This window comes from Oncorhynchus tshawytscha, linkage group LG16, assembly GCF_018296145.1.
Source record: "Oncorhynchus tshawytscha isolate Ot180627B linkage group LG16, Otsh_v2.0, whole genome shotgun sequence".
Taxonomy (NCBI): domain Eukaryota; kingdom Metazoa; phylum Chordata; class Actinopteri; order Salmoniformes; family Salmonidae; genus Oncorhynchus; species Oncorhynchus tshawytscha.
In genome coordinates, this window is record NC_056444.1 from 62,962,752 (window position 1) to 62,988,718 (window position 25,967).

Genomic DNA, 25,967 nt, shown 5'->3' on the forward strand with positions numbered 1-25,967 from the left:
GGAATCCTTCCCAAGTATAGATATAAGACCAGGTAACTGTTTATGTTATGGTGTTTGCTGCTCAAGTGCATAGCTTTGACATTTTAATTGAATTATTTATGCACAGATTAGCCAAAAACAATATAAATACCATTGTAATTATGATATATTTAACAGGTTATTTTCTTTAAAAGAAAAACATCAAAAGGACTTAGTTCATATGCACCTCTTTTTAAGCAATTCTACAGCATGCGATCCTAAGAGTTAACCCACCCATGGCAGACAACTTTTTTTTTTTTTACTTAAAAAGTTTCGATATCATTATTTTCAAACATTGATTTATACAACATTTCGTTCAGAGTAGTAACTGCATTTCCAAGCACAGAATGGGTTCCTCTTGAAACTCCGGAAAGAAACCGGGGTATAAGTGGAGGCTTCCCAACCCAACCAAATCACATCACCGGTCCCAACCACAGTCAACAGAAAGAAATAAAAATGAACCGATGGGATTCTTCATTTCATTATTCTACATTGTCACCAAACAAAAGGTGAAGAGAATGGGTAAATAAAAAATGATGTGATTTGTTTAAAAATTAGCATTCATTATCACAAATAGCATGTGCTTGGTTAGTTAACTTTCCTTTAAACATTCTGCATATGCAAAGTAAAATTGTGTGCAAAAAAAAAAATTGACTAGACAGAAACCCCCCCCCAAAAACTGAGTAAAGAATCTTGAGACTAAATATTCAGAATGGCCAGACCCTGTCGTGGCTCATGGACTCCCTGTTGAAGCTCAATTCTCTTGCCTTTTTTTCTGATGTGATAAAGCTGGATTAAAATGACATGATCATGAATTTTTATTTCAAATCTACAAAACTTGATTCTAAAATATATCAAGACCAAGAGATAAAACAAAGCTTTTGATCCTCAATTTACCAACAGGAGGCCACTGATCTAGTTCTGGGGGGAAAAAAGAGGAAAGTAACGTGACCGAAAAAATTAAACATGGCTGGCCAAAAATCTATCAAGAGTTAGATCATCGTTGTGTAAATGACCTTCACTCAAACCTGTGTAATGAAGATGGACAATATCACAATATCAGAAAATGGTCCCAGGAGGAATGCACAATTTCTTCCCCATTCCATTTCATACCACTGCAATTCCTCATATTTTTTAGCTGAGTGATAAACTGTGGTATTTTAAATGAGAAGGAGAGAGAATTTTTGCCCTTGGTAGTTTTTTGGGGTGTTGGGAGTCAGTATAGTGGTGTTTTGATCAAATTGGATATGCAAGAAAATTGAAATTTTTTATGTTGGAATGGTCTTCCACTCCACTTTGGAGTCCGGGTGCCATCTGAAAACAGGACAAAGAGAAACAATTGTTATTTGCAACAAAAGTACTTCCTAAAAGTGTAGAGTCAATGTAGACAATTAACCTCTTAAAAATGAACCAAACAAAACTGATTGGTCAACGGTGTGCTATAAACTGGATGGCCGCAAACCAACAAGCAGTTAAGACTGCGCAAGACTTGATTTTAGTGATTTTCTCATGTTCACCCACAGATGGCAGCAGATATTCAAACTAGAGAATATGATATCCAGTGCTACACTAAATTACCAAAACTATCTGGACACCTGCTTGTCGAACACCTTATTCTAAAATCATGGCCATTAATATTGAGTTGGTCCCCCCCTTTGCTGCTATAACAGTTTCCACTCTTCTGGGAAGGCTTTCCACTAGATGTTGGAACATTGCTGCGGGGATTTGCTTTCATTCAGCCACAAGAGCATTAGTGAGGTCGGGCAATGTTGTCGGGCGTTCAGGCCTGGCTCGCAGTCAACGTTCTGTATGGACCTTGCTTTGTGCACGGGGGTATTGCCATACTGAAATAGGAAAGGGCCTTCCCCAAAATGCTGCCACAAAGTTGGAAGCACAGAATCGTCTAAAATGTCATTGTATGTTGTAGCGTTAAGATTTCCCATCACTGAAACTAAGGGGCCTAGCCCAGACCATGAAAAAAAAAAAGCCTCCGACCATTATTCCTCTTCTACCAAACCATTCAGGAAGGTAGCATTCACCTGGCATCCGCCAAACCCAGATTCATCCGTCGGACTGCCAAGATGGTACGTTACCACTGCTCCTGAGTCCAATGGCAGCAAGCTTTTACACCACTCCAGCCGACACTTGGCATTGCTCATTGTGATCTTAGGCTTGTGTGGCTGCTTGGCCATGGAAACCCATTCCAGATGAACAGTTCTTGTGTTGACATTGCTTCCAGAGGCAGTTTGTAATTATCTTTTTATTAGAATGTTATTTTCTTTTAACAGGGGTTACATAAAACAACCAAACTAAGCATACCACAGACTAAGTACAATCAAAAGGAATAAGGATACAGCAAAACATTATACCAAAAGCAGTAATAAAATGGAGAACAAAATTTTACTTCACAATGATAACATGGGGCATTTATGGGAGGTTTTCTGCAGGACAACAATGTGGAGACTAGATTTTCCAAAATGTAACAGACTTCTGGTGTAACTCAAAGGTAAGTTTCTCTAGGGGTAGAGTAGCAGAAGCTTCAGAAAGCCACATTCTCACAGATGGTACTTCAGGTGTGGACCAAAATAACAATATACATTTGTAAACAAGTGTATTGAACAGATGTTCAGAGTCAGGGTCAAACACAACGTTACAATAAATTCAGCGAAAAAGCAAATTGTCTACCCAAGATGTTCTGGATGTGTAAATGAATATCATTCCAATAAGACTGGATTCTGCTACAGTACCAAAAAACGTGCATGAAGGTGCCAGTATCCTGTTTACATTTGAAACAAATGCGATGCATTGGAAAACATTCTTTGAAGGCGGACAGGTGTAAAGTAGATTCAATGAAAACATTTGAAATGTAGTTCTTGTATGCTTATGGAGGTGCATTTGGGGTAGACCCTTTCGCAGATAGAAGCCCATTCTTCCTCACCGAATGCATGTCCAATGTCTTTCTCCCAAACATGTCTCAACGCATCATAGGATGATGCACTTCTGTTCAATAAAATAGAATAAGGGTCGAAGATTAAACCTCTCCGACCTTCAATAATTTGAAAATGTAGTTTAAAATCGACTTTCTTCTGGCCCTCTATGAAGTGTCTAAATTGTAGGTACTTAAAATCTGTTGGATAAATGAAACTCAGTGTTGGAACGATTTAAGAGTGTCCTGAGTAAATAAAGGCGTAAAGTCAGCAATACCCTTTGACTTTCAGTCCAGAAGTTCAATACTCCTTATTGTGGGGGAGGGGGGTACAAACTAATCTAGGTACTAACTAATCATGTGCTTGATCTGAACAGACCAGTAATATAGTTGCAGATTTGGCAAAGAGATCCCTTCTAAATCCTTAGGCTTAATTTACTTGGTAAATTAGGTTCTAGGTTTCTTATTGTTCCAGATATATTTAGAGATATTGGCATTCCTTTTCTGAAAAAAAAGGACTGAGATAGATGCCATGGGATATTTTAGAATAGATCATTTAGCCGAGGAAGGATGTTCATCCTGACAACATTAATCCTGCCAAAAAGAGTTTGGTAGGGTAGATCAGTTAACCGGGTCCTATTTTATTTTATTACCCCCTTTTCTCCCCAGTTTCGTGGTATCCAATTGTTTTAGTAGCTACTATCTTGTCTCATCGCTACAACTCCCGTACGGGCTCGGGAGAGACGAAGGTTGAAAGTCATGCATCCTCCGATACACAACCCAACCAAGCTGCACTGCTTCTTAACACAGAGCGCATCCAACCCGGAAGCCAGCCGCACCAATGTGTCGGAGGAAACACCGTGCACCTGGCAACCTTGGTTAGCGCGCACTGCGCCCGGCCCGCCACAGGAGTCGCTGGTGCGCGATGAGACAAGGACATCCCTACTGGCCAAGCCCTCCCTAACCCGGACGACACTAGGCCAATTGTGCGTCGCCCCACGGACCTCCCGGTCGCGGCCGGTTACATCAGAGCCTGGGCGAGAACCCATAGTCTCTGATGGCACAGCTGGCGCTGCAGTACAGCGCCCTTAACCACTGCGCCACCCGGGAGGCCTTAACCGGGTCCTATTTAATCTTTGTGAGCAAAGGCATATAATTTGAAGTGAACAGGTCTTTAAGATTTAGGGTAACATATATGCCCAAGTACTCCAAGCCTGTTTCAGACAGCTGGAATGGAGATATCATATCTCAGTTGATTGTAGAAGGGATATTCAAAGGTATAGACATGGATTTATCCACATTAATTTTGTTCCCTGACAGGTTACCATATTCAGATATGATGTCCATTACTGCAGAGGTCTTTGGTTTAGACATGTGCTTTTATACATCAGCAAATAATGAAATTCTGTGCTCTTCGTCACCCACAGAGATGCCCCTTCCAGGGGCAGTTTGAAACTCAGTAGTGAGTGTTGCAACCGAGGACCGAAGATTTTTTACACGCTTCCGCACTCGGTGGTCACGTTCTGTGAGCTTGTGTAGCTGAGCCATTGTTTCTCTTAGTCACTCTAGCAGCTGAGCTCTTCAGTAAGGCCATTCTACTGCCAATGTTTGTCTATGGAAATTGCATGGCTGTGTGCTCGATTTTATACACCTGTCAGTCAGCAACTGGGGTGAGGTTGAAATAGCCAAATCTACTTGTTTGAAGGCTGTACACATAATTTTGCATATATAGCCTATTACACAACCTCAACACTCCATCCACTCAAATACAATTAGGCAAGGATGATGAGATCAATCTTTATCCAAGTTACACTGCACTGGTACATGGTCCCCTCATGAAACCAATTTTATCCATCAACTGATACAGAATGCATTCTCATGGCAGCTCAACCCAAATAGGACAACCCACTTTACGAAGTGGCACGGATACGATGCAACTACATGGCACCTTTACTTGGTGTAATTACAAACAATACACAGCAACTCAATTGAAACCATATGCTATTTCCACTCAGTATAATTAGTTTCATATAGCGCATCTGCAGTGTTCAGCTGAGTAAACACATTCTGGTTACCAATGTAGCTGTAGAGGAACTATAGGGCATAATGAAACAATTAGGAAAAATACATTTCTTCACCCAGGACAAGAGGCAAGTACAACTACATTCCTATTCAAGTCAATCATGCATTCATGTCTTAATTTACAGGGTCTGTGTTACTATAAGGCATCTTGAGATGTTTACTTGAACAGAAGTTATAGTCCACCTCCAGATATTTTGGAACTTTTCCAGTTGAAAAATTATATTCAGAGTAGGATCATAGTAATATACACATGTTACACTTTAAGCTTCAATAGAGACATTTGGAGCAAAACAGCACTTTTGACTCAAAACTTACATTCTACAACTTCAGAAAAGGATAAGGTGAAGTGAATTAAACTGGAGTTAAATGTTCTTTATGGGGAGAGATGAGGAGAGTGCCATAGCATGTCAGGCATACTTGTGGTGGGATGGCAGCTGTGAAGTATAGTTACCTTCAGAATCTAGTTCCAGATCTTGAGGAAGCTGTCCCAGGACCCTGTTGCAACGGCCATTCCATCATCGGTCACACCCAAGCAGCTGACACGGTTGTCATGTCCAGCCAGGACACCTAGGGACAGAGCAGGGTCAGACGATGAGATCATATCACAACACTCAGCCAACACCACACCATCTCCTCTGCTCACTTAGTTTAACCCTTAAAAAGATCATTCCATGAATGACCTGGCTAGTCTATAATTCTGTGTATGAGTTCTATTGCATTGTATAAATGGAAGAATCAGTTATTAGCAAATGTTACTAGTGCGTGTCAGATCCAGCCCATCGCTTTCTCCTTGGATCCAGACCACAGTCAAAAGCACTAAACTATTCATGCCTCTGTGGGAGCTCGTCCGCTGCTGGAGCAGGTGAAACAGCAGGGGCTGCATCCACAAACCCTGTTACTGTACAAACTAGCCTTCACTTGCACACTCCCTGTCATGGATTTAACAAATGGTGAAAATTCCCTCCAGCCAATGCTTACACCTGTCTTTTGACTCCACGAAGGGAAGTTTAAGTGAACAATTCTGGAAAAAGGTAGAGAATCTGGAATTCTCTAGTTCAATCTGCTCTATACCCAGAATTGCTGTATGTCTGCAGTATCCCTGCTGTACTTGAGGAACTAGTCTGACTACAACACCGACCCCTGTGTGGCCCCAGATGGTACCTCCGATGTGCTCAACTAAAGTAACCCTGCTGTTATCTGATACCTACAGGACCCCAGTCATTCCTGTAATACGGAGATGCTCCAAATCAATATCTCAGGTACTCCTCACATTTTTTTGTCACATGCACCGAATACAACAGGTGTAGGTAGACCTTACCGTGGAATGCTTACTAACAAGCCTTTAACCAACAATGCAGTTAAGAAAATATTTACTAAATAATCATTTTTTTAAAGTAACAAAAATAAAATAACAATACTGAGGGGGTAGCAGTACTGAGTCAAAATATCCCTGCTACAGTAGAACCACACCTAGTAGATCTAGTCCATTCCAACACCCCACCCCTTTTCACCAGCACTGGCTCCATTCCACCCTGCTCCACTACCTGGAGGTGCTGATGACGTCAAATATAGGTGTACACAACCGTCAGAATGCAGCTTGACCACTGCTCTGCCACTGTACCCCCGACTTTTGTCATCATGGCCTCACGCCTCAAAGTAGGATGAAGTTGGCTCTAGATCTAGAGTCAGTTTAGTGTTTTCCCCCCTAACCATTAAGGATGGGATTGGGGAGTACGGGGACCTGATTCTAGACCTCTGGTTAGGTTGCTTTTTAACCCCGTCACACTTGCCCGGCATTCACCTGCACGGTCAGCCTTGAGGCTGTCCCACACGTTGCAGTTGAAGTCATCGTAGCCGGCGAGCAGCAGGCGGCCACTCTTGGAGAAAGCCACCGAGGTGATGCCGCAGATGATGTTGTCGTGGGAATAGACCATCAGCTCCTGGTCAGCGCGCAAGTCAAATAGCCTGCAGGTGGCGTCGTCCGATCCCGTGGCAAAGGCGTTGCCGTTGGGGAAGAACTGGAGGGAGGGAAAGAAGGAGGAGAGACAGTGAGGTTTGGTCTGATAAATTCCTCAACGCTCCACATGCGGTGTGTTTGTATGAGCTAGTACATAATGGCTGCCACAGCATCACCAAGTTGGGTGCTATACATTGGTAATGAGGATACCTTTCATAATGTAAAGCACTTGGTATTGACCAAGTGACCACGCATACTAAAGTTGCCAATGGACAATAGATATGTCCACAATCACATTTATACACATGACATAAATATAGACCACCATTTTACAAGCTGGTGTGTATACAATGTCTGTTTTGAAGTCTGTACGTCTGAATGCAAAAGACAACCACAGGTGTGGGCAGCCCGCAGCGGAAACACTGGTGACAAAAGACACTGGCATCACAGGTGAGAGTTTGCGGCTCCGTTTAAAATGGAGGTGTAGCAATGTAGGTTGAACAGCGGTCGGGTCATGTGATTGACTTACACAGATGGCATTAATGTCTGACTCGTGTCCGGTGAAGGTCTGTCGGCACATTCCTTCTCTGATGTCCCAGAGCTTTGCGGAGGCGTCACATGCCCCGGACACAAACAGCCGGGTGTCGGGCGCCAGCGACAGGCTCATGACGTCACCGGTGTGGCCGGCGAATGTGGTCGTCTGCTGGCCCGTCTCAATGTCCCAGAGAGCACTGGTGGACGGAGAGTGGGAGGGAGGAGTAAAGAGAAAACATCTGAGGGGAGTTTGGAGTGAGTGCCTTCTGTCATACTCCTGGTTTGCATTCAGATATCTGCCTTTTCATGTACACTCAAAATGTTATCAACACAACAGTGCAGAACTGGCATATCCACTGGCATATCCACTCAGTGAACATGGTGGATGGATGGATACCCATCCCCATTCTTCCTTGCCTGTCGCCCAGGCAGGCACAGTTCCCTCACTCACCAGGTGGTGTCTCCAGAGCTGGTGACAATCTGGCTGTCATCCACGAAGCGACAGCAGGACAGGTAACCTGGATGCCATAGCAGAACAGACAGTAAGTCAGTCAGCCAGCATTGAGAAGCAGTCACAACACACAGGGGAAATGATCTCAAGACAGAAGGAAACACTAATTGAAATACATTACAGTTTGTACATTATAGGCCTGACCCTGAAGGGTACAAATGGTTTATAAGAAGTGAATGTGTACAACAGAACCAGCTCAATAACACTAATGTTCCTTTTCACAGCAACTAGACAGACACAGCTCCTGTCATGAGACTGAAATAAATGGCATTGAACATATCCAATGCTTCCAAGGTACTGGTTAAAAAAAATCTAGTACATAAACAATATCTCTCCTGCAAACTGAACGTTGACCATAGTCTATCCTGTGTTACAGGTGAGCTGTCCGTGTGTACACACTGTGGTAGCTATTAGGGGTGACTACCGTACCCGTATGTCCGGCCAGCTCACGGCTGACACGCACGTTGCCCTCGCGGGTCTTGAGGTTGTAGATGGAGCAGATGTTGTCTAGGCCTCCACAGGCCACGTAGTTCCCAGAGGGGGCGTAGGCGCACGTCATCACCCAGGAGGAGCGCAGTGGGATGGCGTGGACCTGAGGGAGACAGGCGGGAACTCTTGGTTTGATTCAAGCATGGACCACCTATACTGGGAAGCCTATATCACATGTACTGGACATCCTATGTCATGAAACAACAAATGGTAGAGAATCTTTTTTTGTTTAGTTGCCCTCATGTCTTTAGGTAAAAAAATTAAAATGTGAAACAAAAATGCATTCAAATGTGAGTGCTTCCTTTTGATTCTTAAAGATGTGGACAGGTCAACCTTACCTTGTTTGTGGTGTAGCTGTCCCAAATAATGAGTTTACCATCCTGGGAGGCACTGACTAAAAGCCTACGGGGCAAAAGGAGAGCCATGATTAAACCAGTGATCTTAAAGGAAATCTTAAGAGCACTAGTATTACTAAGGCACATGAATGACTTGCACACACCACGAATCCAAGCAAAACATGTTGAGTTTGGAACTGTTAATAATAACAAAGTCATCAAGCAGAACACAGGCACGCAAACACATAACTGCTTCCCTATGAACATAGGGTGAAACCATGTTTTGCATTTTAGGGGTGGTGTGGTTTCCAGGGGTCTTTATGGCTGGGGAGCATCTCACCACTATCCGGGCAAATCAAACGAGTCGCCACGGAAACCAGGCCCTTATGGCCAGAGATGGCTGGCTGGGGAACATTGGCTCCCTTCGGACCCACTCAGTGTATGCAAATCACACATGCTAACATAAACACATGCTATCATAAACACATGCTAACACACGCAGGCTAACACACCCAGGCTAACACACGCACGCTAACACACGCACGCTAACACACGCACCCAATTCTTTACTGTCCAACATCCCTATCACACATAATAGGAAGGACAAGGTAGGTAAGCCTATATTATGGGTGTGGGTGGGTGTAAAACTGTAAGAGTGAGTTAGAAGCAGTTGCTTCAGCACTGGCAGTGATTCAATGCTTCCTGTCTCTGTGGTTTGAAAGCATCTGCTGTTGGTTGAGGCTGATGAAACACTGCTAGGTGTTTGCCTCAGGTACACTAGCCTTCCAACTCCTGCACGCTAAACTGTTGCCTGCTTAAAAGAGGGTCAAAGTAGCACGTTTGGATTTATTTTATTTTTTTCAAATAATGAATAAACAAGGCCTGTATGGATTTATTTTCCCTTCAGGTGAGTTTTGAAAAAATAAGCTCTAGTTGAAAGTTTACTTTGAACCACGGTCGGTGTGTCACTGTCCACTCAGTTTCTCCAGAGTGAGTAAGATGCTTAGCAGAGATTGCAGCGCATTATCTGACTTTCCAAACACGCCTGCAATAAAGCAGGAGTGGAATTAACTAGCGCTCTTCTACTAGCTTTGCGCTGCTCTATTCACTTACATTTACTGATTACACATTGGCATTTGGATTACCTCTGCTTTTCCATTAGACGACTGCACCTCAATGTGAACAGAGGCATTCCAAGTAACTTGAGGACTTGTACTCCTGCTCGGAGACACTTCATGAATAGACCCATGTTTGAAGGTAGGCCTTGAAATACATCCACAGGAACACCACCAATTGAATCAAATGATGTCAATTAGCCCATCAGAAGCTTCTAAAGCCATGATGTAATTTCCTGTTATTCTCCACGCTGTTTAAAAGGCACAGTCAACTTAGTGTATGTAAACTTCTGACCCACTGAAATTGTGATACAGTGAGTTATAAGTGAAATAATCTGTAAACAATTTTTCGGGAAAAATGACTTGTGTCATGCACAAAGTAGATGTCCTAACAGACTTGCCAAAACTATAGTTTGTGAACAAGAAATTTGTGAAGTGGTTGAAAAACAAGTTAATGACTCCAACCTAAGTGTATGCATGTAAACTTCTGACTTTAACTGTATGTATTTTTTTTTAACCTTTATTTTACCTGGCAAGTCAGTTAAGAACAAATTCTTATTTACAATGGCGGCCTACCCCAGCTAAACCCAGACAACGCTGGGCCAATTGTGCGCCAACCTATGGGACTCCAATCATGGCCGGATGTGATAGTCTGGATAAAAACCAGAGGGAGACAGAGTCCCTGTGCCGAAATAGCACCCGACTCTGGGTCAATACTTACATCTCTCCATTCTTCCTTATCTCTGGTTGACTGCACTTCACTAAAGGTAGACTATTTAAGAGTCTTCAACCCCCCCAAAACAAAGACAATAATACACAGTAACATGACTTTACGGATGAAGGTGGGGGAATAATAATTGTAATAATTTTCTGTTGCATCGTTGTGAGCTCACCCGTAAAGAATGATCTCTTCTTTTAATTGGGGGTGGGTTGATAAAAATGAATCGGAGCAACAAAGAGAGATGGCAACGCAATTTGGTTTGGGGTGAGTGTGTTGCGTGTGTGTGTGTGGTGTCTCTATGGAGCGGAGTGTTATTAGTTGCTGAGATGAGAGCTGCTGGGCTAGGGGCTCCTGGGAAGGCCCCCTAAGCTCAGGAACACAGGAGTTACCAGCACTGACTGACACTAAGGGAAGAGCAGCCAGCCAGCCAGCCACACTACCAAACAATGGACTACTCCATTTTGTCTACACGCATACCCCACCAAACCACACACACAGTACACATGCAACAAACCACAAGCGACACAAACACACAGCATAAAAGTTATACTTGTTAATGTTTTTGTTTAGGTTTTAAATTGCGAGGGAGTCATCTTGGAATCTCTATACAGGGAAGCTACACAAGATACAAATCGGTGGGAAAAGTAACATTTTTATGGCAACTTCCTGGATTTAGGGAGAGGGGTTGAATCATTTAGTTAATAGACAGAATGTGGCTAAATAAGATTACCTCGAGTCAGTGCCCCAGTGCATGGCATAGATTTTAGCCAGATGCCCCCTCAGTGTCCTTCTAGTGCGCATCTGAATTCGGCCAATTGGGTCGATGTTTGCTGTGATCTGAAGGGAAGGGGGGGGGACAATCAATGACCATGACAAAACAGGCTGTGTATCTGCATGGGAAATGGGGATGCTCTTTACTATGTTCTCTTCTATGAAACAATTGCCTTTCCTTCATCAGCCCCCATGTTGCATTAATGGAAGTACATGAGAGTGGGTGCTGCTGCTTCTAGCATTTGTTTGCTGGGTGACAAATAGCCTAGCAATAGCAGGCTCTATTCTAGTGAGCTATCTCTGGACAGCCTTTGAGCCATGGAATCATTGAACCCCAGTGCATCTCGCTTACCTATCCCAGTTAACCTTTACTAGGCTTTGACAACAGGTTTAACATGGCCCTTCACCTGTATCCTGAATAATGAAGAAGGCTTTATATTGGTTCCCCATCCCCTTCATCCTCGTTTCTGAACTGCACTCTATGGGATCTATTTGTGGGGTGAGGTGGGAAGGTCTCTTACCTGAGACAAGGTAGCATCCGCACACGCTTTCCTGGCATCCTGGAACAAAAAAAAGTTACATTTCATTATCACTGATCTAAATAGACAAGTCCTTATTCTATCCCACATAACATCTTGATAACATGACAATTTCTCAAAGAATTCCACCTCAATGAATCAAAGTGTTGAGCCAATCATTTCAGCCATCACGGTAATAAAATTACCATTCCCACTGACTTGATAAACAACACCATCACTTGCCTCTCTAAACCCACTTATTTGGGCTCAGTGTTGACTGATCCCATTGCCCATTTAATATCTGGTAGCACACTACTTGGGCCTCAAGTATGGATCCCCATGCAGGTCCATGTCCAACCAAGGCCTTACCATTATCTAACATAAAGATGTGCCGATGTCACAGAAATCCAGTGCACTTAAGCACATTTCCTTTCAAATCAAGATAAATGTGAACAGTCAGAAAATTGTGCCATTGAGGTGCTAGTTGCTCAATCCATATAAAACAGATGTGACATCAGTGTAATTCCACATGCTAAACATATCTAGACAAACTGTTTATAAAATCATAACACTAAACAATCAAGCTATACATATCCCAGCGAATACATGGTCCTTAAGACACACAAAAATAGAACAGCAGTTTAATGCGGCTCTACACACTGAGGATACAGAAATACTCGTATAAACATCTACCCTACACACACACCTATGCAACACTGAACAGACCACCACACCCAGCAAACATTTAGATAAATCTCCCTAACATACACACCTTACCATACTACACATTCCTCTAACTCGCTGTTTGTCAATCTACCCAGAGCACACAGTGATTAAAATCTAGCAATACATACATGCCACTAGACACATTCTGAATCTCAGTGTTTGCATTGATGTATCCTTGAATCATGTGGGATAGGGAAAAGGCAGGCCGTGAAGAGCAAAGCCAAACACACTACAGCATCAAACATGCATAGTCATGTAATCACTCAGTAGAGAAGGGGAGCCCAATAGCAAGGGGAGAAAGGCAAGGAAGGTGGAGCTCTAGGCCCTGTGAGTTCAACTTTTTGTTAATTTGTCAGATCATGGCTACACTATCAAAATGAGATGAGTCTAAACATCCCAAAACAATTCAATTTCAAACTAGACCACAAGCCCAAGTGTGTTATTTTTGGTGTTTAAACTACTACTGAAAAATGTTTCCTCAATTTTGCTATCCAGCTAGCATCTTGCAGAGATTTCACAGCATCTAGCTAGCTCGTTACAAGATAATTGGCTGAGACTAAAACAGATGCACGAGTATGTTATATTTTCATAGCGGAAATAACGCTGATTTTAGCATTCTTAAGTGCTAAAATGCAAATGTACAACTGAGAACAAAGTATGTGTTAGGCTTTAGGGACATCTGCGAGAATTGTAGTGCCCTCTAGTGGCTCTATGTAAAATCACTGCACAGACAATGCATTTATGAGAAGAAATCAGGGAGAGGACGATTGTAGAGGACTTACTCTGATCTGGTTCTTGAGCTGCTCGGCCTCCTGACGTAGCTGGTCTAGTTCGCTCATTTTCCTCTGCTAATGGGGTGCTTCGCTCCGCCGCCGGGACTCGTGCTGATCTGAGGCGCGAGAAAGAGGAGAGACAAGCTCAACACCCTGTTCACGTGGTTTTTCCTATTAGTAATTAGTGTTACTTACCAGACCAGGGTTCAAACAGTATTTACAATCTGATAAAAATCCTAAAATTACAAACCCAGCCCATCTGGCACTCCAAGGCAGGCTCAAGCAAACGCCCTCTGAAACCAGGTCTGGTACACACAGGCAGCTAAATAAACAGCTGTTACAGTCCCTAACAAGTGAGCGTCCAAATCCCTGAGACGGCTCAATACGCAATTCCCGAAATAGCAAGGACAAGCTCAGGGCACTAGGGTTGAATGTTCCAGACATAGAGACCATGTTATGGTCAGATGCCATTTCTAAATAGTAGACTATATTTTCAAGCTAATACCTTTGTGTTGTGAAAGAGAAGAAAATTAAGCTTCCTATCACATTTTCATGTAACGTCCAAGAACGTAACTGTTGAGAAGAAAATTTGGCAAATTTAACTCAGCATACATTAGCATCTATAAAATTCACAGTAAAGACAATTCCTGCTCAAAATCACACATCATTCCCCCGAAAGATTCATAAAGTCACTGGGAATCACAGAATCCCAACCCTAGAGAAACCAAGATGTGTCCTTGCCAGCAAGAAACGGTTACCTAGCAACAGGATTCTGCAGCTAGTTTGTGCTAAAGATCACCATTTCCAAAAATGATGCAGAATTTCTCTATCCCCCATCCCCTCTCGATAGACTGGCCAACTCGAGGCAAACATATGGTGGCCGGTAGCCATTCCTGGACAACGGAGGCAAAATTGAAATCCCTTGGCGGAAATCCATTGAGTCTGCAAAAACATTGAGAACATACCCCTCCTTTGGCTTGCCAAACAGAGAGGGCTGGAGCGAGAAAAGAGAGAAGCCTGGTGGGTTCTTTGAGCTACTTCTAGCATAGAGGTGCTCAGGTGACAAGGACAAGCACTAGTTCAGCTCTCAGACACTCTGGCCCTGGTCAGTGGGCTCAGAATTCTCCTCCCAATGTCATTCCTGTAATCCTGGGACACAGTTGATTCAGCTCCTCCAACCAAATCCGGTTAAGACAAAACCTGCTGATGATCCTAAAAGCAGTGGCTATCCCGCTGACCCCAATCCTCTGTTGGACGGGCTTAGCCCTGACACTTTCACTGTCTGGAGACGAAACAAACACAAAAATATAGGCTACTTAGTGTAGTGATAAATGCTACAGTACAAGTTGGAAGTCCTGCATATTGACAGTCTGGGTTGAAGTTCATTATTGGCTAAGCATCGATGCTACCTTCGATCACTATCCAACAATGCTCATCTGACATTTCTACCAACTGGTTCCACAAACAAAAAATAACCCAATGTCATCGTCAACCAGTTGCCATTGGTTTTTACAAGAACAATGTATTTTGTGTTAGTACATTAACAGGCTTCCTTCCAGCTTTACGATTTGTAGGTTTGACCAAGACAGGGATAAAGGAATTCAGCCAATGAGGCAATTGATCTAAACATCTTCAATGTACATAGGTAATGCATATAGAACTAAGCATTTCTTTAAACTGTTTGGTGCAAAACATTGGGGGGAAACCATTACATTCACCTTTGTCACTGATAACACAGTTAAAGATACACAAATATCCACATTCCTTAGTCCAAGTATGTAGACTATAACAGTTTCCGAGTTTTGCAAAACATTTCAACCATCCCGTCTATTTTCCTTACCTCCCTTTCTCTCGGTCTTTTCTGTATGGGTCGTGTGTCCTAAGAGCTTGGAGACCTTCTGAATGAAGTAACTTATCCTTCAAACACCTGAGCCATCTCAGCAGCTACCTGCCACCTGATTGGCTCACGGGCTAACTGGGTCTACTTCTAAGCAATGAGACTTAAACCCCTAATCATGTTGATAAAAATGTGTCATGATAATATTACTAACTGTCCTTGTCTTCTCCCTGACGAGAGCCAGTTAGAATGGCCTGTGTGTGGCCCTTCCCAGAACCAAAGCCGTACAGGCAGATCTGTATGTTATTTCAACTGAAAACACTTACAAGAGAAAGTGAGTAGTAAGGTCTACTGTGAGTATTCTAAACTACAGGGTAGGGCTGGGCGATATGGCCAAAATATTATATCACAAAAAAAATGGCTGTATTTTATGTTTTTTAATAATAAAAGTTCTAAATTTGCTTTATGAGTAGTGTGTGACCCTAGGGTGGCAACACATACATTAAGTGATTTCAAAATGGGTCTTTCTCCATTATGATTTATACTGTTTATACTGTTCAATTCAACTTCAACCCCCCAAATTAAAACTTTTTTCATCAATTTCTGCATTTGAGTAATATGGGCCTTATTTTTAACCAAATGTTGCAATTCGACTTGCGATTTAGAGCAAAATACTTTTAACTATTGGAATCATGGGAATAGAATGTCTATTCTAACTATTCTAATTATATACTTTCAATACAGTGGTGTTCGACATGACAACGAATGAAAATGCCAGGGAGGATTTATTGTGACAGGGTAGAAACTGTGTTGATAGGTGTTTCCTAGGGGACCCTATAATCTTTCGGTACATTGAATGTTCTCTCTTAACTACTTCTAGTAGCTAACATATGCTTTCTTTGCGTTTACCTCTAATTTAGAAGACACCGTTGCACAAACAACATGCTGATTTAGGTCTACACAATCACTGGTATTATTAGACTGTATGGCTAATTACGTTTGCGCTTATTCAGTACATATATTAGCTAGCTAGCAATTAGCATTAACAGCTAACAAGATTTAGGAACAACTTGCTAAGAAAATTCAAATTAGCTGTTTGCAGATGTAAGAAACACGGGATATTAGTGTAATGAGAATGCCAGAAGAATTATATTAAGAAGCAGTGACAACTATCGTTTTCATCAACAGTGTTGCAAATGCATTGACCATGCAGACTGAACTCAAGTGTCTTGTGGTTGAAAAACTACAAATGTGCTCCTTGAGTGACAGGGGGCGTGGCTAGGTCTGTGTGGAAAGCGGCATAGAGTGGAGAGAGAACTCAAGAAGCGAAGTAAACTATAAAAATGGACGCTACACACTGCGTATCACATATAGCAAACCTAACATTCATATACTGGTATAGAAGGTAAAGTAAAAACCCAAACCGGTCCATGCATCAATACCGGTTAATCGCAAATAACGGTATACAGCCCAGACCTACTACAGGGTGCCTTGAATAAGCTTAGGGATGTCTAAGATTTATTTATTGGGCCATATTGGATGTTGATGGTGACAAAATAAGATCGTAAATCCCATTACAATAGTCAGTTACATGAAGAAAAAAAAGGGAACATTAATATGTTCAAATTGAGATGGAATTTGGTCAAACAGATGGCATTGAAACCAACCATGGTGGCAGAAATATGAGTGGAGGGGGGCTCTGTAAATGGTGGCAGAAGTGGGATTTAGGGGCAGCTTGGGGAGTCTACATTGGTGATGTAAGTGTGATATTTATTTGTGGGGGAGCTCTGTGATGGCGGCAGAGGTGTGATTCAGAGGGCCTTTTTCTGTTCTGGTGGTGGGAGTGTGTTGAAACCGCTGGCAGGCCCACTGATAGTGTGTCTCAATGCTGCTGCCTTCTCTCTCAGCCTCTATTTTTAGAGAGGTGGTGGAGGAGGGAAGCAGACTTCACATTTTCCAGCCAGTTCTATTGGCTCCATCAAGCACAATGCAGTGACATAGGGAGAGGGAAGTGAAATTAGGGGGGACCAGCGCTTTAAAGGCATTTCTTCTTCCTATGAAGCAAATCAGCATTTACTACCTTATCAAGCCCTGATGCCACATTGTACTGCTATTTGGCATAGGGAAGCCTAATAAATAGAGGTCGACCGATTAATCGGAATGGCCGATTAATTAGTGTCGATTTCAAGTTAACAATCGGAAATCTGTATTTTTTTACACCGATTTGGCCGGAGGAGAAAACAAAAAGTTGTATTTAACTAGGCAAGTCAGTTAAGAACACATTCTTGTTTTCAATGATGGCCTAGGAACAGTGGGTTAACTGCCTTGTTCAGGGGCTGAATTACAGATGTTTAACTTGTCAGCTCCGGGATTCAATCTTGCAACCTTACAGTTAACTAGTCCAGCTCTAACCACCTGCCTCTCATTGCACTCCACGAGGAGCCTGCCTGTTACGCGAATGCAGTAAGAAGACAAGGTGAGTTGCTAGCTAGCATTAAACTTTAAAAAAACTATCAATCATAATCACAAGTTTCGCATTTGCGAAAAAAGCACAAACGTTGCACGACTGTACCTAACCATAAACACCCATGCCCTTCTTAAAATCAATACACAGAAGTATATATTTTTTACCCTGCATATTTAGCTAAAAGAAATCCAGGTTAGCAGGCAATATTAACCAGGTGAAATTGTGTCACTTCTCTTGCGTTCATTGCACGCAGAGTCAGGGTATATGCAACAGTTTGGGTAGCCTGGCTCATTGCGAACTAATTTGCCAGAATTTTACGTAATTATGACATAACATTGAAGGTTGTGCAATGTAACAGGAACATTTAGACTTAGGGATTCCACCCGTTAGATACAATACAGAACGGTATTTCACTGAAAGAATAAACCTTTTTTTATTTTTACTTTGTTTTTGCATTATTTAAACCAAATTGAACAGGTTTCATTATTTGAGGCTAAATTGATTTTTGATGTATTATATTAAGTTAAAATAAGTGTTCATTCAGTATTGTTGTAATTGTCATTATTACAAATAAAAGAAAAATAAGAAAATCATCCGATTAATCTGTATCGGTGTTGAAAAGTCCTATTCGGTCGACCTCTAATAAAAGAATCATAGAAACGGTTGAGGAATTCCTTCATTTTCAAAAGCATCCAGTGGCAATTACTTCACATGCAACAGCTATAGATTTGATCGGCATAAAAGTGGATAAGATAGTCATTACTAAGCCACCTTTCCAATCACAAAAATATAAACAGAACCATTTCAATGATTTTACTGAGTTACAGTTCATATAAGGAAATCAGTCAATTTAAATAAAGTCATTAATCTATGGATTTCACATGACTGGGTAGGCGTGCAGCCATGGGTGGGAGTGGGAGGCCATAGGCCCAACCAATGGGGAGCCAGGCCAAGCCAATCAAAATGTGTTTTTCCCAACAAAAGGGCTTTATTACAGACAGACATATTCCTCATTTTCATCAGTTGTCCGGGTGGCTGGTCTCAGACAATCCCGCAGGTAAAGAAGATGGATGTGGAGCTCCTGGGCTGGTGTGGTTACACGTGGTCTGCGGTTGTGAGACCAGTTGGCCGTATTACCAAATTCTCTAAAACAACGTTGGAGGAGGCTTATGGTAGAATAATGTACATTCAATTCCCTGGTGGACATTCCTGCAATCAGAAAGACAATTGCACACTCCCTAAAAACAGTTCTGGCATTGTGTTGAGACACAAAACTGCACATTTTATAATGGCATTTTATTGTCCCCAGCACAAGGTGCACCTGTATAATGATCATACTGTTTAATCAGCTACTTGATATGCCACACCTGTCAGGTAGAAGCCTTCTTAGCAAAGGAGAAATGCTCACTAACAGGGATGTAAGCAAATGTGTACAAAAATTTTAGCGAAATAAGCTTTGTGCGTATGGAAAACTTCTGGGATCTCATGAAACACAGGCCCAACACGTTGCGTTTATATTTTGTCTTGTATAGATAATGGCCGAATCATAATTGGGCCGTTGTGGTGTAAAGAAGAGGGAAGCTCCTCCCCATGGCATGAGGAAGGAGACTGAGGAAGGCTGGGTGGGTATTTAGGGAGATGTTCTGGTGCACAGGAGGATAGAAGAGAGGGAGGAGAGGCAGAGGGAGGACAGAGCCAGATTAGCCTAATGAGATTTAACAAGCAGAGGACGATTGTGAGGAAACCTGCTAATTAACCCCTTGGTGAATGGGAACAGGGTGTGGTAACCTTCACAACATTAAGAACCCAGCGGAGCAGGAGCACAGACCCAATCACCTTGCCGCTACTGCTGGGAGCCTCTTAAGGTTGCAGCCTGAGAGATCGGTGCTATACACACTTACAGTTGAAGTCAGAAGTTTACATACACTTAGGTTGGAGTTATTAAAACATGTTTTTCAACAACTCCACAAATTTCTTGTTAACAAACTATAGTTTTGGCAAGTTGGTTAGGACATCTACCCTGTGCATGACAATACATTTCTCACAGAGATTAATTCACTTAACTCACTGTATCACAACTTCAGTGGGTCAGAAGTCTACATACACTAAGTTGACAGTGCCTTTAAACAGCTTGGAAAATTCCAGAAAATGATGTCATGGATTTAGAAGCTTCTGATAGGCTAATTGACATAATTTGAGTCAATTGGAGGTGTACCTGTGGATGAATTTCAAGGTCTACCTTCAAACTCAGTGCCTCTTTGCTTAACAATATGGGAAAATCAAAAGAAATCAGCCAAGACCTCAGAGAAGAAATTGTAGACCTGCACAAGTCTGGTTCATCCTTGGGAGCAATTTCCAAATGCCTGAAGGTACCACGTTCATATGAACAAACAATAGTAAGCAAGTATAAACACCATAGGACCACACAGCCATCATACCGCTCAGGAAGGAGACGTGTTCTGTCCCCTAGAGATGAACGTACTTTGGTGCGAAAATTGCAAATCAATCCCAGCACAACAGCAAAGGACCCTGAAGATGCTGGAGGAAACGCATACAAAGGTATCTATATCCACAGTACAACGAGTCCTATATCGACATAACCTGAAAGGCTGCACAGCAAGGAAGAAGCCACTGCTCCAAAACCACCACAAAAAGCCAGACTATGGTTTCAAATCAAATTTATTTGTCACATACACATGGTTAGCAGATGTTAATGCGAGTGTAGTGAAATGCTTGTGCTTCTAGTTCCGGCAATGCAGTAATAACCAACGAGTAATCTAACCTAACAATCCCAAAACTCCTACCTTATACACACACACACAAGTGTAAAGGGATAAAGAATATGTACATAAAGATATGAATGAGTGATGGTACAGAACGGCATAGGCAAGATGCAGTAGATGGTATCGAGTACAGTATATACATATACATATGAGATGAGTAATATAAGGTATGTAGACAAAGTGGCATAGTTTAAAGTGGCTAGTGATACATGTATTACATAAAGATGCAGTAGATGATATAGGGTACAGTATATACATATGAGATGAGTAATGTAGGGTATGTAAACATTATATTAAGTAGCATTGTTTAAAGTGGCTAGTGATCTATTTTACATCAATTTCCATCAATTCCCATTTGCACCTGCACATGGGGACAAAGATAGTACTTTTTGGAGAAATGTCCTCTGATCTGATTAAACAAAAATAGAACCGTTTGGCCATAATGACCATCGTTATATTTGGAGGGAAAAGGGGGAGGCTTGCAAGCCGAAGAACACCATCCCAACCGTGAAGTGACCATCCCAACCAAGTGACCAAATACACTGACTTTTTAAAGCAAAACTACTTCTTATGGTAAACCGGAATAATCTAAATATTACCGCCACACTGGAGGTCACGAGTCATGAAGGCAGTCAAATTCCATGTGACCATTTAGTCATAGTCAAGGTAATTAGGCTTCTCCAAGCTCTGATGTTGCTGCTGGTCAATAGTAGCCTACCAAACTTGCTAAATGCCTGGTACTCTGCACTCTATTGTCCCTCTAATCATTCAGACATCAATGCAAATGTATTAGAAAATCTATATCAAAACACTTCACGAGAAGGGCCTCCCTAGTGGCGCAGCGGTCTAAGGCACTGCATCGCAGTGCTACTAGAGATCCTCGTTCGAGTCCAGGCTCTGTCGCAGCCAGCCACAACCGGGAGACCCATAGTGCAGCGCACAATTGGCCCGGCGTCATCCGGGTTAGGGGAGGGTTTGGCCGGCCGGGATGTCCTTGTCCAATCTCGCACTAGCTACTCCTGTGGCGGGCCAGGCGCATGCACGTTGACACGATCGCCAGGTGTTTCCTCCGACACATTGGCGCGGCTGGCTTCCGGGCTAAGCGAGCATTTTGTCAAGAAGCAGTGCAGCTTGGCTGGGTCGTGTTTCGGGGACGCGCGGCTCTCGACCTTCGCCTAATAGTTTTAAGCTAAACGTTCTGATCTGTTGCGTCAGCCACATTGCGTGAAACCTGTTTTTTTATGCTTGTGGTTGTATTAATTTGGGATCGATTGCACCCCACAACTCTCCAAGACTGTTTGGAATATTTATTTCTAGCACAGAATAAGTCGACTTTTGTACTATGGGGATAGTAGATTGAGATATGCTAGAGCTTTTGCTGTTTGTTTGGCCTACTCATCTCGTTGGCTGATAACTAAATGTGGACAGTTTTTCAATATGCACCTCGGAATTGAATAAGGACACGCGCAGTTGTATCCCCGGTGTCTGTCTTCCCTTGTAGCCTGTGAGAAAGACCCGATCATGTGATGGAGTGGCCAACTTTTGTAGAACTAAAGTTACATTAATAACTCTAAGCATATAGTAGTATTCTTCATACTAAATTAACTAGTGTAGCCCACAGCCATTTGGCATAGCCACATCAGGACAACTCAGAGTATGCTATTATTTTCTTCTGAAATAGACTACATTTTCTTCATACCATGTTTCTTTAGGCCAGTCTAAAATAATTGATTTATTGTGAAGGTGTAGGCTATATTACATGGATTTATTCAACTTTTTTGCGTGGATTCCAGGAGATGCTAAATGTGTTTGTTAATTAACAGTCAACTAGCGTGAGAATGAGAGTTATTTGCTTGACAATCACCGGCTGACAAATGTTTGTGACCGCCACAGCCCTAGTTGCGTCCATTCCGGTAGACTACACAACTCCGTAAAAAATAATAGCAATTCTACAGCAGACTTGGTAACAATGACCCAGCGAGTTACGTTGGTTGTAACTCAACTAATAAAGCCTGCGAATTCATATTGCGGATGCCATTTTACAAGCATCTGACCGCTAAAGGTGCCACGCAGATATACGAATAGCCTACTAGAAACAGGGATCGGCCTACCTCTCGTTGGCGCGAGTAGCTATGTCTCCCGCACTGTGCACACAGTTATGACAGTCCTACGCAGTTACATGCATAAAAGTTCAATAGGCTACTGAACTGAAGGAGAGGACGCATCAACTCAGTCATAACAGAAGTTATTTTCTGATTAAAACAATGAGACGAAAAAAACATTACGTTTTAAAATCTGCTTCTGACCATACATGCTTTATTTAGAACATTTGAACCGGGGACCGATGCGTCAGTGAATTGTTACATCCCTAAGACCATTTACTCAATCGCAGTTCTTCATTTTTACATGAAGTGGATGAAGTTAGAAATCATTTTACAAGCAGAAGGGCACTGTCAGGAGAAGCTTCCTTTCCAAAAGTTCCGAGCAGACAATTTGTTTTTGAGACGGTGGGGGGGAAGAATCACCAAACCTGTGCTATATTTATTAGGTATATCATAGGTGATTTTCAAAGATGCATTATCATGCTTTACATGCTCAAAACATTGACAATATCCATGACAATAGTTACCCAAAATTCCATAATCGTCACAGCCCTACTAGTAACAAGCTACTGTTCTAGAATTGGGATCCTTTGCTTTAATCTTTTGACCACTACAACAAACAGTAGCTAAATGGAATGGAAGTTATGTTCTGATTAAAATCATTGTGGGAAATGACTTGCTCAATCTAGGCATTCAGCCATGGCATTCATAGTTAAATAAAATGTTATAATTCTAAACAGTCTTTTTTTAGGTTAGTTAGCTAACTTAAGCATAACTGGTTACCTACAAATTAAGTTTTAGCTGTCATCTAAAGAAACAGGGTGTGTGGTGCTTAAAAGAGATGCGTGGTGCTTAAAAGGTAACTGTAATTAACACATTAACCCATGACAGCCCTTATTGCTGTTATACAGATCAGAAAACCCATGTTCTCTAAATCTAGGAAATGTCTCTGAAAACGTCGACGGTGGCCTGTGTATGTTTCACCACTGGTATGCTTGATACCATGGACACTTCACATGAGGCTCTGACAAAACAACCATATATTTTATGAAATAATGATGACTTCCCTGACGATCAATCTACCCACCTAATCTAATGATACCGTCAGCCACATTGGTGTGAAATTGGGGCAGCATTTGAAAACAGAAAAGGTGTGGTTTAGGAAATCTTAATGTTGAACTGTCTGCAAGGCTGAGATTTGGTCACTGTGGGAGAGTTAAATCCTGCCTCTCACCAAACTGTGCCATGTATTAAGTATTAACCATGAGGCCCTGTTGAAGCAGCATGGGGGTGAGGAGGGGGTTGGTCTTAATAATTAAAGACCCCTTCCCAGCTGCCCCACTCCTCCCCTGCATGATGTGGCGCTACTCCTTCCTGCCTGGCTGATCTTAGACTTCACACCGTCGCATTACTATTCCCTTGGCGCTATTTACCTCATGACCAGATTTGCTCATTTCTAAAAGCGAGAGGAGTAGTGGACGGATCTTCCTTCCATGATGCTACACAGTCTGCATGTCAGTACTTCAGCCATTTATTTGGTGTATGTCAGCACACTCCCTCTACACCAGGAAGTGCAGCGTGGAGCCTCTGAACGGGCGTTTCCTCTCAAAGGGTGTTTCCTTTGCTGCTGGTCTCTCTCCCTCTGTCGAAACACCCAGCGGAAGTGGCGACAGCGCATCCTCCCAAAACACTCTTTCAATCACCCTCTCCCTTCGGGTAATACACCAGACAGGTGACAAATACCATCTGACCGGTCTGCAAGCAAAACTCCAGTGTTTGACCATGGTCGGATGCTCGGTCCCTGTTCTGTTGTGTGCCACAGCCCCAAAGGCTACTGCTTGCCTGAGCAGCAAGAGGTGCTGTGGATGTTGAGCTCAGCTGAGGCTGCTGCAGCACACGTAGATTGACACACTAGTCCTCAAATCAGATTATTCCACATTTAGCCTATTCCATACTCAAAACAATCATTCAACACTAGCTCAGTGTGACCTGAAATGATCATCACAGTAAGTACGCTAGAAAATATTTAATATGGGCCCTCAGATCCACAAAAAGTTCTGCAGCTGTACAATTGAGAGCATCTTGACTGGCTGAGTCACCTCTTGGTATGGTAACTACTTGGCATCGGACCGCAAAGCTCTACAGAAGGTAGTGCATACGGCCAATTAAATCACTGGGGCTGAGCTACCTGCCATCCAGGACCTCTATACCAGGAAGGCCCTAACAATTGTCAAAGACTCCAGCCACCCAAGTCACGGACTTCTCTCTGCTTCTGCACGGCAAGTGGTGGACCATGTCTGGAACCAACAGGACCCTGAACAGGTTCTACCCCCAAGCCATAAGACTAACTATTTGTCAATCAGATAGCTACATAGACCATCCGCATTGACCCCCTTTTGCACCAACACCTTTGACTCATCACATACGCTGCTGATACTGCTTATTATGTATCCTGTTGTCTAGTTGCAAATGTATTAGAAATAAAAAACAAAACGACCTTATTTACATAACTATTCAGATATTTTGCCACGACTCAAAATTGAGCTCAAGTGCATCCTATTTTCAATTATCATCTTTCAGATGTTTCTACCAATTCATTGGCGTTCACCTGTGGTAAATTCAATTGATTGAACATGATTTAGAAAAGGCACACACACCTGTCTATATAAGGTCCCACAGTTGAAAGTGCATGTCAGAGCAAAAACCAAGCTATGACGTCGAAGGAATTGTCCGTAGAGCTCCGAGGCATAGATCTGGGGAAGGATACCCAAAAATGTCTGCAGCATTGAAGGTCCCCAAGAACATAGTGTCCTCCATCATTCATAAATAGAAGTTTAGAACCACCAAGAATCTTCCTAGAGCTGGCCGCTCGGCCAAACTGAGCAATCGGGGGGAGAAAGGCCTGGTTCAGGGAGGTAACCAAAGACTCGATGGACACTCTGACAGAGCTAGAGTTCCTCTGTGGAAATGGGAGAACCTTCCAGAAGGACAACTTCCTCTGCAGCACTCCAATTAGGTCTTTATGGTACAGTGGCACATGACAGAACCCACTCCTAAGTAAAAAGCATATGACAACCCGGTTGGAGTTTGCCAAAAGGCACCAAGAGACTCTCCGCACATGAGAAACTAGATTCTCTGGTCTGATGAAACCAAGATTGAACTCTGACCTGAATGCAAAGCGTCACGTCTGGAGGAAACCTGGCATTATCCCTACGGTGAAGTATAGTGGTGGCAGCATCATGCTGTGGGTAGATTTTTCTGTGGCAGGGACGGGAGACTAGTCAGGATCGATGGAAAGATTA

General features: G+C 42.6%; 1 protein-coding gene across 4 annotated transcripts in view; it reads right to left on the reverse strand.

Moving 5' to 3' along the window:
- Nucleotides 1–243: 243 nt before the first annotated feature.
- LOC112216106 (guanine nucleotide-binding protein G(I)/G(S)/G(T) subunit beta-1) overlaps nt 244–25,967 on the reverse strand; it is a 46,316-nt gene continuing 20,592 nt past the window's right edge. The window contains exons 1-11 of one of the 4 annotated variants that reach the window (XM_024375819.2): nt 15,317–15,387; nt 13,486–13,592; nt 11,981–12,019; nt 11,419–11,525; nt 8,856–8,919; nt 8,458–8,620; nt 7,969–8,035; nt 7,513–7,714; nt 6,828–7,044; nt 5,478–5,593; nt 244–1,332 (exon numbers count right to left, since the gene is read on the reverse strand). In XM_024375819.2, the coding sequence (XP_024231587.1) occupies nt 5,487–5,593; nt 6,828–7,044; nt 7,513–7,714; nt 7,969–8,035; nt 8,458–8,620; nt 8,856–8,919; nt 11,419–11,525; nt 11,981–12,019; nt 13,486–13,542 (1,023 nt within the window). In that variant the 5' untranslated portion in view covers nt 13,543–13,592; nt 15,317–15,387 and the 3' untranslated portion in view covers nt 244–1,332; nt 5,478–5,486. Of the gene's footprint in view, nt 1,333–2,263; nt 3,019–5,477; nt 5,594–6,827; nt 7,045–7,512; nt 7,715–7,968; nt 8,036–8,457; nt 8,621–8,855; nt 8,920–11,418; nt 11,526–11,980; nt 12,020–13,485; nt 13,593–14,441; nt 14,590–15,316; nt 15,388–25,967 lie in introns of those variants that run through there. The other 3 variants (XM_024375816.2, XM_024375815.2, XM_024375818.2) reach the window with 3 other exon arrangements.